This window comes from Syngnathus floridae, chromosome 15 (assembly GCF_059516105.1).
Source record: "Syngnathus floridae isolate MCC-2025c chromosome 15, RoL_Sflo_1.0, whole genome shotgun sequence".
NCBI lineage: Eukaryota > Metazoa > Chordata > Actinopteri > Syngnathiformes > Syngnathidae > Syngnathus > Syngnathus floridae.
Genome location: NC_142427.1, coordinates 9,488,796 through 9,501,911, shown reverse-complemented (window position 1 = coordinate 9,501,911; position 13,116 = coordinate 9,488,796). Strand labels below are relative to the sequence as shown.

At 43.2% G+C, this 13,116-nt stretch overlaps 1 protein-coding gene across 2 annotated transcripts; it reads left to right on the top strand.

Annotated features, from left to right (window-relative positions):
• The first annotated feature begins 371 nt into the window (after window positions 1-371).
• LOC148386491 (uncharacterized) lies at window positions 372-11,994 on the top strand. 2 transcript variants are annotated; one of them, XM_088399198.1, is made up of 12 exons: window positions 372-862; window positions 5,037-5,189; window positions 5,287-5,394; window positions 6,370-6,571; window positions 6,668-6,889; window positions 6,965-7,071; window positions 7,404-7,551; window positions 7,638-7,690; window positions 7,779-7,876; window positions 7,954-8,110; window positions 8,200-8,406; window positions 8,507-11,994. In XM_088399198.1, exons 1-12 carry the CDS (start codon window positions 842-844, stop codon window positions 9,791-9,793), a joined length of 2,763 nt encoding a protein of 920 aa, XP_088255324.1. In that variant the 5' UTR covers window positions 372-841; the 3' UTR covers window positions 9,794-11,994. The 2 variants fall into 2 exon arrangements, with proteins under 2 accessions (XP_088255324.1, XP_088255323.1); XM_088399197.1 differs by having other exon boundaries at window positions 6,659-6,889.
• Window positions 11,995-13,116: the final 1,122 nt, after the last annotated feature.

Genomic DNA, 13,116 nt, shown 5'->3' with positions numbered 1-13,116 from the left:
CTCCCCAAACTACACTCATATAGTGCAAAATACCAACACACATCATTTCAATGATAATCAAAATTTGTAATCAAAATTTGTTTAAATTTTTTAATCAGACCCATTCAGCAGCATACATTATATAAATAAATAATTAAGTAAATAAATTATATATATATATATATATATATATATATATATATATATATATAATTTATTTACTAATATATATATATATATATAAAAAAGGCATTCATCATATATATATATATATATGATGAATGCCTTTTTTCCTTCTGCAGACATTCAAGCTTTACGAGCACTAGAAAACATCGCCATGCGTTGAACTTCCCGCATGCGCAGTAGGCAAACACACATAACATTGAAAAACACACACACACACAAAAAGAGAGAGAGGGAGAGAGGCAGCTCTGGGATCAGCTCAACTATTTATTTATTTTTTTTCAATTTCTCAATGTAAGGCGACAATATTACCTACGCGTACGCCTTCATGGCTTCCATACTTGGATAGTCGATTTAATTTGTTTCATTTTCAAATTGGAACTCAACCGACGTGGATTTATCGAGGGAGATTGCTCATCCGTTGAAATTTTTTTTTTGTTATTAACATTTAAGTTGGCAAACTTTAGCCACACCTAGAGCTAGCCGTATTTTTCGCCCCCACACCCGAGAAAAAAAGAAGTATTTTTTTAGGGTTTTTTTTTTTTTTTGGTTTAATTTTTTTTTTGCTTTGCTTTGCTTCCTTTCTCTTGCGCTGGTTCGGTGGTGCGTTTGTTTGTGTGACGGCGAGTCCCGGCGGTGTAACCGGAGAGGGGCCTCACAGAGGGAATGCAGGACTGCAATGGAGCACAATGCAATACAGGTAAAAAAAATATATATTGTTTTTATAATATTTGCTTTCATTTTAAATGCTCGAATTCGCCTCAGTCGATTTTCTCGCTCCTCGCTGCCTTGATTAAATTAAACGTCGTCAAATTAGGCCTCGGATTTAGAGTTTTATTTCATATAGTTTGACCATATCGCATTGATTGCCCCCCCCTTCCCTTCCCACACACACACACATAGAGTTGCTGTGACTCACAATTCCAACTTTTATTACACCCCCTCCTCAAACGTGGCATATGTGAAAATAATATTCTAATATTTCGATATTTATTTTCTCCCCCGCTCTCAAATGTTCGACTGTGTCACACAGCAAGCTGGAGCCTGATCACCCCCCCAATGGCAGCACGTTCAAAATCCGCGTGTAATAATTTCTTGATATTTTCCGTCGTGTTTAATGATTAATTTCTTTGTGTGGTCGTGTCGACATTAGTCCCCCCGATTTCTTGACTATGCCAACCGACCACCTCTCACCCACCCACGGCGAAGCATATATTACCGGAATAAAATAACATTTATCGTTTAAAATTAAAGAAAAAACAGGAAACTTTTAAAGCGACCCCCCCCCCCCTCCTCCTCCTCTTTTTTCAAGCTTAGCCAGCTAGCTAGGTTAGCCTAGCCGCAAGCCAGCTATCGTATAATTAAAAATAAGCTTGATATTATTTTTGATTAAAAAATGTTGGACAAGGTCGACCGGGGCGAGGTTGGACTGTTTCGTGTCTGTTAAACAGGGATCGTAATAATATTATTAAGCACCGACATTTTGTCTCGGCTGTAATTACCACAGTTTAAGGAGGAATGCTAATATTGAGGCAGAAATATGATGACTTTTTTTTTTTCCATTTTAAGTTAGACTTAATAATCACAGAGAGAGCACATGAAATCAATTCATTTCAACATAAACGTTCCACGAGTGCATTTAATATTACTATGTGATATTAATTTTGAAAAAAATGTCAAAATTCTCATTGCTGTTTTGCGTCACTGTGTTGTTGAATAACAGGATATAGCCAAGGTCAATACTCTAATCTTTCTTTTATAATGTATCTTATATTCTCGTGCATTCTGTCATTAATACCCAAAAAGGGAGCATTCTCCAAACTGTTTGCAAAAAATGTCATTTTTATTTCCCAGAAAATATCACGAGCACTGACGCAAGCAGATTAAGGGTTTCCATCTCAAACTCTGTGTGTGTGTATGTGTTCACATTTTGAGACTGGCCTCTCAGATTATATTATGTGGCTTTTTATTTTCCTGCCTCATTTCCACCACTAGGCTGAGTTGAGCACTGTTCGTTTTTTTAGCCACCTCCCCTCAAGCCCTAGAGAGGGAAGGAGGGGGAAGAAAAAAAAAAAAAGTCCAGAAAGATTGGAGAGTGCTGCATGAAATCCTTGTAATGGATAATAGTATGTTTATCATACTCTCATGTTGCTATTCATCACATGGCTTCACTGTAATTAAGTTAAAGACAAGGAGAATGTACATTCTGCTGCCCCGGTGGCTGCAAAAGTCAAGGGGAGCTTTGTTCGTTCTTTTGGACTGATAAATGATTCAAAAGTGGTTCATGTTAAATAATGATGAAGATATCATCGGCTAGTAAAATATTCGATTATTGTAGTGCAGCCTTTTCTGTATTCGCATAGCAAAAAAAAATCTGCCTGTGTCAAACTTTTTACAGGCTTTTAAAAAATACATCAAAAATCAGATTGAGGTTTTATTCCTAAAATTTAATTTAATATAAAGTCACTGTAACATTACGGGTAATTTAGATTGATATTAAAAATGCTTAAAAATTTTATTTTCAAGTTCATCATCCTTTATAACTGTAGAATAACATTTACGTTTCTTTGAGTATATTTAAGTTTTTCTAATATGATCAGATAAAATAACCTGGCATTAATCCCGTTCGTCTTGTACGGCCTCCATTTTGTCAAGTAAATATGCTTATGTAAATGTAAGTGCTGGGTGAAAATTAATGTTCACATAATCTGTTTCCTGTTGCCTTTCATATCTATTTATAACCTACAGTTCCACATTCCTTTTCAAAATTTAGGCAATATTATGCCTCAAAGAGAAATAGTCAGTTCTACTTTCAAACATTTTGATTCCTCTGGGTATGTGTTAGTACCTTTTTTATTTTATTTTTTATTGGACGCCTGCTTTCTCTGTCATTATAATATCACTGCAGTCTTCCCACACGTATTTTTATTCTCGCTTCTGTAATTTCAGCTGCTTACGTATGTTTGCCGTCCACCGTGGGCCTCGCCTTTTCTTTTTCTTTTTTGGGGGGAGACGTCGGGGGAGATTGATATCACGTTAAGACTGAAAAAGAAGAAGACTTTGTTGTGGTTTGGGAGTTTTTTTTTTTCTAGTTTTCCCTCTGGGCCTCTGTCATGTATGGCTTCCTTTTCCTCCCAATGCTATCTGAGGCACCACGTCACCACTCTGCATGTTTTTTTTTTTTTAACTTCCTCCAAATTTTTATTTTCTGCTCTGACTTTTTTTTTAAATTCATTTATAAATTCATACTGTGCCTGCTGCAGTTTGTCTGCAGATTTGTGGCGGATGGGGGAGGGAAAGAGGAGGAAGGGTGGGTATGCAGTGGGGGAGGGGGTGCACGCCGTGGTGCCTTTTTTTTTTTAAGGGGGCCTTATTGTGGTTGATCAGCACAAGAGTGGGAATTTGAGGATATTCTGTATTTGGGCAGGCAGGGAAGTAATGAGGCAGGCATGACAACGATGTGCCAAACGGGAACGACTGGTTATTGTAATGTACACGCATGCGTTGCAGGAAATGCAGAATAAGCGCTTTTTTTTTTTTTTTGGGGTGAATCTTCAAGTCCGACCTTTTTTAGTAGGAGTAAATAATGAGCGGCTGCACAGGCGACCCCACCCACACACACGCCGCATTGATTATCTCATCTCAAAAAGACATATTTCACATGACTGGAATATAAAATGTATTTTTTTTCCCATTGATATTTATTTTATGAGTGTGATACATTTAAAAGGAGCTCTGTGGAAAAAAGCAGCTCACTCAATGACTAATGCGTCATTCAATTATTAAAATATGTATGCAGACAATATTTTCAATGCGCTTTTTCGAGCTTGTCACCCAGAAAGATCATCTGTGAAATATTTGCTGTCGTTTGCTGCTGGCAGGCAGCAGCTGGGAGGCTGCGTATTGTGTTTCACCTAAAGCTGCTCTAAGTCTTTTTTTATTCTTTTTTTTTTTTTAATGCCTTCAGCTCCGAACTAGAATCACATTGGCGTGATGCATTCAAAATCAGGAGAGATGTATTTCCTTAGCTTCTATGTTTAACATTGGGCCCTGTCTGTGATTTAAAAAAAATAAATACTGACCCTCGCACACATCACTAATTCTCTGCAACAGCAAAACAACGACCCCTGGTGTTCAGACTGGGGAGCAACGTTTTCAGGAGGCAGATTTGTAAAAAAAATTGCCCCAGTAATAAAACCTCCTGCAAGCATAAAAAAAATTCTTTCCGTCGCTTCCATATACAGTGTTGCACCTCAAATTACCTAATTGTAATAAAGCTGTGGCTTCATATTTTGTATTTATTTATTAGACGAATCCTCGCATGCTTTCACTTTAATTTTCTGCATGATTTTTCCCACACCCGGCGAGGCACTTATTAAAAAATATCCTAACCGGAAAAGAATTATTCCTCCAACCATTCACGTCACAGCGTTTAATGCGTCATATTTTTTTCTAAATAGGCTGCGGGTGAGTCATTTGGAAAGAACCTCATGACATTGTCGGACGTTTCCACGCAGGCACTATTTACAGTCAGGAGCCGCAGACGTGCCACGCACACGCAGGGGTTAATTTTTAACGCTATTCTTTTTTTTTTGTATCAGCTTCTTGCCATGTTTCAACACGGCAGCAACGTGAGAAATGTGGAGAAATATAACACATAGTTAGCCTGACAGCATACTTGTCATTTTTGTGTTTTTTTTTTACATGTGTGCAGGATTCATGGTGATTTGTGAATTTTGAAAATGACAGACAGTCATGTGATGCTTTCTAAAGTTGAAATATGTAATTGATTTGAATGCTGAAGATATGCGTCATCATTTGCATATGATTTGCATACCCATGCTCACTTCTTCTTCATCTTCTTCTTCTCATAGTGGTTGGGTGCTCCTTCCTGCCAGAGAGGCAGCTATGCCTTCTATAAGTCGGTCGGCAGCAAAAGCCAAGCCGACGGCCCCATGCAGGTGTGGCGGCTGGGCGAGTTTTACTTTGTTCGCTGCGGGCCCGAAGATCCCGTGTGCATTGCTGAGGTGAGGTGGAATTCAAATCACATGACCCTCGTGTCGGTTTGTTTTCAATCATCTTTGTTATGAATGCCTCTAAGGAAATTCATAATATCATGTGCAGGTGACCTTGTTGTGGGAAGACCAGGTGCAGCGCCACCTCCTGGCCAGCGCCAGACTCTACTTCCTGCCGGAAGACACGCCAAAGGGTCGAACCCGAGAGCACGGGGAGGTAGGAAAGCGAGTGAACAAAATGAAAGATTTTGCGTGGCGGGTTTTGTTGTGCAAATAGTGGCAAGTCCACCCACACACAAAAACAAAACAAACATATGTCAGAACGTGAGGCAGATTTGGCATTCCTGTACGCCGGCGAGTGAGTGGAACGCCATCTTAACGTCATCATTGGAATGCATCAACAACGTCTATTAATAACCTTGTGACATGGCCTCCAAAGGTGTTTTTGAGAGCAATCGAAACAATTTCCACCTTTGAGTATGCCTTTTATGAGAACGCTCTTCTCTCCCTCAATCTACTTTTCTGGCTGAGAGACTCCTCAAGCCTTTTCCATTTCAGCCGTAGCGAGTCGCTGGCTCACTCGCCATTGTTTGAATTACAAGCGGCAGCTTCCGCCTCACCTCGCTCTCAGCAGAAACAAAACTCTTGCGCAATAATGCACCGCAGTGGAGGCTGTGGCGTCGGCCTATAAATCAGCCCCGCTCGCCAAATAAACTTAAATGCTTTTTTTAGAATTTTTATTATAATAACTTGAGCTTCTTGTGTTAACGAGCTCACACCTGGCTACTGTGGGGGGCACGAATGCGGGTAACTCTCACCTGGGGGGTGAAGGTGTGATTATTGTGGGGGGGGGTGCAGATGGGCTTGCAAATGGGCATCTGGACCGTCACTGCCTCTTAACGTGCTCTTTATTCACACACGACCTTTAAGAATCGCTTGCCGGTGTGACCGATTCCCAAAATAAAGACCAACCTTGAATGTCACAGAACTGCTGGGGGTGGGGGGGGGCAGCCGTTGCAAGCATTTGTAACACAGCTGGGATTTGATAAATGTATTATGCAGGATTTTTTTTTTTTTGTCCACAATTGATTGAGAAAGACGTGAAGTCACCATTTTTCTGGTTCTTTTTAAGTTGCTCTGGTTTTCAAAATGCTGTAGAAGTTCAAAATTGAATTGCTGCACCTTTGTGTAGGACGAGGTCCTGGCCGTGTCCCGAAAGATGGTGTTGCGGGTGGAGGACCTGGTGCGCTGGTCGTGCGCCGAGCCGCCGGCGTGGAGCGGTCGATCGAAGGCGGCGCCCCACGGCGCCCCCAACGGGCTCCATAAACCGCCGCAGGAGAGCGACATCGACGGCAACGCAACCGACCACAAGCCACTAAAGGACAAGAGTGAAAGTAAGAAATAAAATGTTTTATCGGTCTATGTCAGCGGCCTCTGCGAGAAACAGGAAGCCCACTCTGGACTTTTTTTTTGTCCCCTATATGGCGCAGCTGAGTGCCAGAGCGTCAAAGTCCTCAGCTACCCCCAGTACTGCCGCTACCGTTCGCTGCAGAGGCGCATTCAGGACAGCGCCCGGGGCCCGACGCTGCAGGACGTCCACCTTCTAGCCTTGGGCGGCGTCAGGGTGTCACCCAGCACCCGCTTGATGTACTGCAGGGACACCTTCAACCACCCCACGCTGGAAAGCAGCGTCAGCTTTTCCTGGAACTTCCGTAAGCACCTCCTCACAAAAAGTTACTCAGCCGTTTGAGTATTATACATGATTTTATTTTTTGGGGGGCTTGCAGGATGTCCGTCTCTTAGCCTCCGAGGACGACCTCGCAAGAGACGAGGCCGCGACGGCAGAGACACTCCGACATCCGGCCAATCGGAATCCTGGATTGAGAAGATGAAGGTTTGATTCTTTCTGTAGATCAGAGATCAGACAGATAACAATTGCATCGGCCGAGTCTTCTCTCCTCCCATTTTTGAAAAATACTTTTTTGCCTACTTTTAGCCCCCTAAAAAAAGTTGCCTTGATACAAACAAGAGCCATTAAGAGATTAAACTGGATTCCTGCCCAGTTTTGGTTTTGATTTATATACAGTCTAAAGAAAAAAAAATTGAATCGTGGGCGCCCTCTAGTGGTGTGTGAAATAACCATTGTTCGACAGCTCATGTAAATTCCACTTGGCATGCTTTTTCCTGCTTCTGCTCGATGACAAACTCCTGGCTTTTTTTTTTTAGGAGAACGTGATGGGCAGCGTGGAGGTGGGCGGCGATGACGGCTGGCTCCCGCACCCCGAAGAGCAACTGTTCCTGGACGAGCTCTTCACCTTCATGGAGCGTCAAGGCTCTCCCATCCACAAAGTGCCCAATCTCGGCTTCAAGAAAAGTGAGTTGGCCTCTCGTCTGAGCTCAGCTTTCTCAACAGCGGGGGAGATGATTCATAATAGAGTTTTTTTTTTTTTTTCCTCTCAGTCGACCTCTTCCTCATGTACTCGGTGGTCAGACGTCTAGGAGGCTACGAAAAGGTGACAGAAGCAGTTTTGTCTTCTCGTTATATCTTTCTGTTCACGATGTGCTGTTTCGAGTGATACCAACAACGGCTTGATATCTCAGGTGACGTCGGAGCGAATGTGGAAGGTGGTTTACAACGAGTTGGGCGGATGTCCCGGCAGCACCAGCGCCGCCACCTGCACCAGGAGACACTACGAAAGGTCCGACTTTAGCGCTTTTTCTCGCTCGAGCGGCTGTCGCTCCGACTGGCATATCGAAATGCGTCTTTTTGTCTCAGGCTGATGCTCCCGTACGAAGAGCACCTGATAGCCGGAGGCATGGAACTCAAAATCCCACAATGCAGCCTGGCCGTGAAGCCCAGAGGCATCCGAGGGAGGAAGCCGCTCCCGCGGGGAAGAAAACCCGGACCCAAAGTCAAAGCCAAGATGGCAGATGTAAGAACAACTCACAGCGTGTGAAGTTGTGAGACTATGGAAGCTCTTCACATCATCTTTCCGTGTTGACTTTCTTCCTGTCTGCGCAGATGACCGCCCCCGGCGCCGGCGAGGGCACGGCGGTGGTGGTGAAGCGGGGGCGAGGCCGTCCGCCCGGCAAGCGCAACAAGGCCACGCTGATGGCCGAGGCCAAACTGCTGGCTCAGCAACAAGCCAGAGTCAAAGCGGAGTCTCCCACGCCTCTCCTGGTAGCCCCAAGCGCCAATGGACTGACGCCAAGCAACAGCGCGCCGCAGGTACGAGCTGCACTCAAGATTCCGATTCAGGTCTCCTTGTCCAAATTCTGTTGAAAAGTCATTTTCCCCACAAGATGCTGACCTTCTATCTTCTCTCTAGGTGTCGCAGCCAGCCCTCCTCCCTGTGAACATGCCCCTCGCCACGGACCCGTCCCCCATGTCCACCCCTTTCCTCCCCTTTCCACCCAAGCCAAAGGAGCCCGAGGATCGGACCGGGGAGTCCGCACCCGTCCTCCTCTCCGGCCTGCCTCGCCACTTTGTGGGCGGGTCGTTGGGAGGGTTTAGCCCCATCAAAGGTCTGTGTCCCCTGGACGTACTAAGGAACTGCGTGGGCTTCCAGAGGGTCACAGAGAGCCCGGCCCTGACGCCCCAAGAACCGAGTCAGCCGCACATGACTATCTACACCTTGCAACCCAAACGCGGAAACCCGGACACGCCTCTCCCGAGCGGAGACCAGTTGCTTCCGCCGCCGGCCCGCCCGATTCATCAGCACCACAGCCTGTGCTCGGGGTGCAACGTAGACGAGGACGCCCAGAGGGGGAGTGTCCGAGAGGCCAGGAACCGCCACCCTCTGCCCCCTCTCCGGGTCCTGCCTTTGGACCTGGACTGTAGTGTCCAAGTACGACAACTGATGAGGACTCGTCTGGGTTCGAGTCAGTTTCAAACCTTCTCCCGCCGGCTGTCCGAGGTGCTTTCCCAGGACTTGAGCACCAAGCCGCCTTGCACGCCCTTCACACCACCGCCGGAGCAGGCCCTTCCCCTCAACCTCAGCAAACGCTTTACGCTCAAGAGACCCGACGCGGACCCGGCCGAGCTCACTCGATCGACCACTAACGGAACAGAGTACGAGCCGTCTCTCAAAAGAGTCAAAGCCGACTGCTCGGAGCGCCCCGCAGACTTTAGCATGGGCGGTGGCCACGGGCGCCCCATATCGGGGTCCACCGGAAGCGGAGGCCAGGAACTTGGAGCCAAAAGCCAGGAGGAGCCGGCAGACCTGAGCTCCCCCAGCAGGATCAGGGCTTTCCTGCTCGGCCTGCCGCCATTCCAGGTGAAACTGGACGAGGATCTGAACGGGATCAAGTTCGGCAAAGTTCCGTCGGGCTCAGAGACGGAAAGCCAGAGGACCGTATCGGTTAAGAAAGAAGGCGAAGCGGCGCTAGCGGATATGAGTAACCACAAGTCAGAGTCCGTAACCAAACAGGTAGGAAATGTCGAGATGCTGAACGAGGACGTCAAGGAGGATGGGAATGCCTTGGCGGATAAAATGGAGAACTTGTGCGGTCAGATGATAGCCAATGTGGAAAAACGCGACGTGGACGTTTCAAAGGGCCACCCGAGCCCCGTTCTGCCCCAGGCCGGTGCTCTGGTCCTGGCTCAGCAGAGTTGAAGAAAGTCCACCCACAAAAACTATTTTTTTTCTTTGCCAACATCCGCAATCAGAATGTTCCCCATCCCATTCTTACAAGTCGCGCTGACGATTGCAAATCATTTCTTCCCAGTCAAACAAGAAAGAGACTTGTGACGACGCACTGCCTCGCAGCCCCGCCCCTTCTCATCCATCATTCAGAAGAAACATTAAGTAAATCAATTCAAGCTAAGTCGGTTCCGCTTATTGACGATGCTATGCATCGAGGCGCCGGGGAATGAGCATCTGAACTATAAGTCTGCTAGCTTCAAATCATACTCTAGTTCTGTCCAGACAGATATTTTCTGATTTAAAAAAAAAAAAAAATTCTCGGGAGTCTTCGCATTATATATGTACATATATCGCAAGTTGTGCTTCGTTAGTTAGCTCGACAATATGAAGTGTACTATTAACCGGCTTTTCCGACACGAACGTGCCTTAAGGAAGCGGCCCGCGATTATCGCTGGCTTCACTTTGCTTTAAAGAGATACCTTGGCAAGCGGCATGGAAATCCTCACAGCACGCCACCAAACAAAATTATTTTCGGTCTTTTCCTTTTGAAATCATCCGTTCAAATTTGCACACGTCTATAGTTCCACACTAATCACCTCCCCCCCCCCCAGCAATGAGTAGTGGAAGCAACGACTACTACTGACGGCTTCATGATGACTCGGTGCTGTTTATTTCTTGCTATGTAGCGGTTGCCATATTGTTGTTGCGCCAAAGCTGATACTGTATAATTCAACACTCTAAACCTCCACATACACTACAAGTGTGTGTCATAGTGTCACTTTTAGTTTTTGTTTTTTTTTTCCCAATCATATTTGCATCATTTTACATGGGGGAGAAATATGGATGACTTTCCAGTGTTTCACTTTTTATTTATTGAGTGAGCGTAGCGACGGTAGCTGGGCAGAGAATAAAGATGGATTGCTAAAAAGAAAATGTAAAAGTTACCAGGTTATGCAAAAAAACAAAAAATGTGACACGGGAAGATTAAAGTGATATTATGAGAGAAATTTGTAAATTTGATAGAATTAACAATGTAGAAAATATAGATGGCAGAAGTTGGATATTAACAGAAAAAAGTTGTCATACTTTCACGAGGGGAATTCTAAAATGAATTGTCCTAATTTTAGGAAGAAAAAGTTGGAATGTTTTGCCATTTTTTTAGAGTATTTTTGCAATTTACAAGATGAAAATGTTCGAAAATGAAGTTGAAATTTTACGTGAAACAATGAGCTAAAATAGTTAACACTACAAGAATGCCGTAATACACTATTGTGTAACCTTTTTCCTCAGTCATAAAAAAACAAACTATTCTTTTTCTTCTCGTATTAAGTTTATTCTCGGAACATTGAGGGTTTCCCCCTCTTGTAATTATAGTGCGTCTAAAAACTAATTCTTAACAATTAGCATTGCAGATTTTTTCTTTTAAAAATAAAAACTAAACTTTATTATGATTTTTTTTTCCTCGTCCAACACTAATCCTCTTGAACTTTATCCTCCTTGTCCAAAGTGGCATTTTTTTGTCATAGCCACTTTTAAAACACACGTGCCGTTTCCATTTGGTCTTTCCACTTGAAGCCATTTTGTCTCGCTGACGACGGCTCAAGCATGTCGCAGCAGCTCACTGGGTGCCAGTTGATTTATTTTTTTCATTATTATTTTGAACATTCTTGCATGTTTTATGTTGGATGAAACGCCACTGAGTGGGTCGGGTTGGGGTCTTGTAGTCTAAAGAGCATGTTAAAAAAATAAATCAGTCTTTTTCTGTTTGCTCTTTGACTATTTAAGCTTATGTTAGGTTATGAATATTTTCTTACAGGTTTCAATGTTTACATTTGATTTATGTTGTATGCATGTTGATGTACGTATAGCCGGTGTTTTTGCACACTACCGCAACATGAATAGTTTTTAATGGCACTGTACTTAAACATTAAAAAGTGCCTGATTACTTTGGAGCCAACTAAGATATTTTAAAAAAATTGGTTGGTTGATGATCTTTACAATTTTTCCTCCCCTTCCATATGTGTATTTGTCATAAATGATGGCAGCACAAGTTCGGTTACCATTTGTTGTTGTTTTTTTTCCTAATAGCATTAAAGAAAGAATGGCAGTGTCAGGTACCATTCCATATTAACAGACTGTATATTTATAATAAAAGTATTCTGATAATAAAACTTGTCTTATTTTATTGTTATGCCACGAGTGGCCACATGGAGCACATTTTCAATTAAACAAAGTCTCAATACTGTCGTCAAAAATAATTATCAATTAATTTGATAACTATTATTGTTGATTAATTATTGCCCCTCTGTATTTCACAGAAGAACCGAGTGTCACATGAAACATCCAAAATGGTGAGTCAAATTATTATTATTATTTGTAGCTATTATAAAATATGGCGGACGTGTTTGTTTTCTTCATGAATAATTCCCATTGGTACGTAAATATATTCTTATACTGTGTTCAGTACCACATTGACACACAAGATGGCGGTATAGATAGATAGATAGATAGATAGATAGATAGATAGATAGATAGATAGATAGATAGATAGATAGATAGATAGATAGATAGATAGATAGATAGATAGATAGATAGATAGATAGATAGATAGATAGATAGATAACATGTTCTTGAGTCATATTGCAGTGATTTATTTTTTCCCTAATCCTGCAACCCACCAGCCAAACATGTCTATAAACCTTATGATGACAAAAAATACACAAGTTTTGGAAAATCCTAAAATGTAAGTAAGCTTTTTTTTTTTTTTCCATCTTTAGCAGAAGCTCTGACCTCAATCTGAGGATTTACAAGCGCTCTCGGTGACCATTTGCCGGATTAAACTCTTCCATATTTCGAAGTGTTATTTATTTCTTCGGCAAAGCGAGTGCACGCTAATCTGGACCCTGTACTAATTTGTTCTGTCCGTCACGCTCGGCAGGGAACGGAAAGGTAGCAGTTTTGAGTTAACTCGCTCGGGACCAGAATAGGCCCAATTACCCCAAGAAGGCCGAGATGCTTTTGTATGATATTAATCTAACTGGCTGTGACACCCCTAACAATGGAGTTAGCCCACTCTTGTTCTCGGTAGCTAAATTCACATTCCCAAGCCAATCTTGAATGTGTACACGCTAATTAATAGCATTCCAAAGCTAATCCGATGCATTCTCATTCCAGCGGTGTGTCAAAGTGCTTGCATGCTGTTTGCACATTTCTCCAACGATTATGCTGAATAATCTAGTCTGCCACTAATTGAGTTTAATTTAAAAAGAATGCAAGTTTTCTGATTTGAATAC

What these genes read in the sequence shown, in the direction of transcription:
- LOC148386491 (XM_088399197.1), top strand. Translation starts at nt 842, where the DNA reads ATGGAGCACAATGCAATACAG. An exon ending in CCTGGATTGAGAAGATGAAG is followed by an intron (nt 7,072 to 7,403) that starts GTTTGATTCTTT and finishes TTTTTTTTTTAG; the next exon opens with GAGAACGTGATGGGCAGCGT. An exon ending in TCAAAGCCAAGATGGCAGAT is followed by an intron (nt 8,111 to 8,199) that starts GTAAGAACAACT and finishes CTGTCTGCGCAG; the next exon opens with ATGACCGCCCCCGGCGCCGG.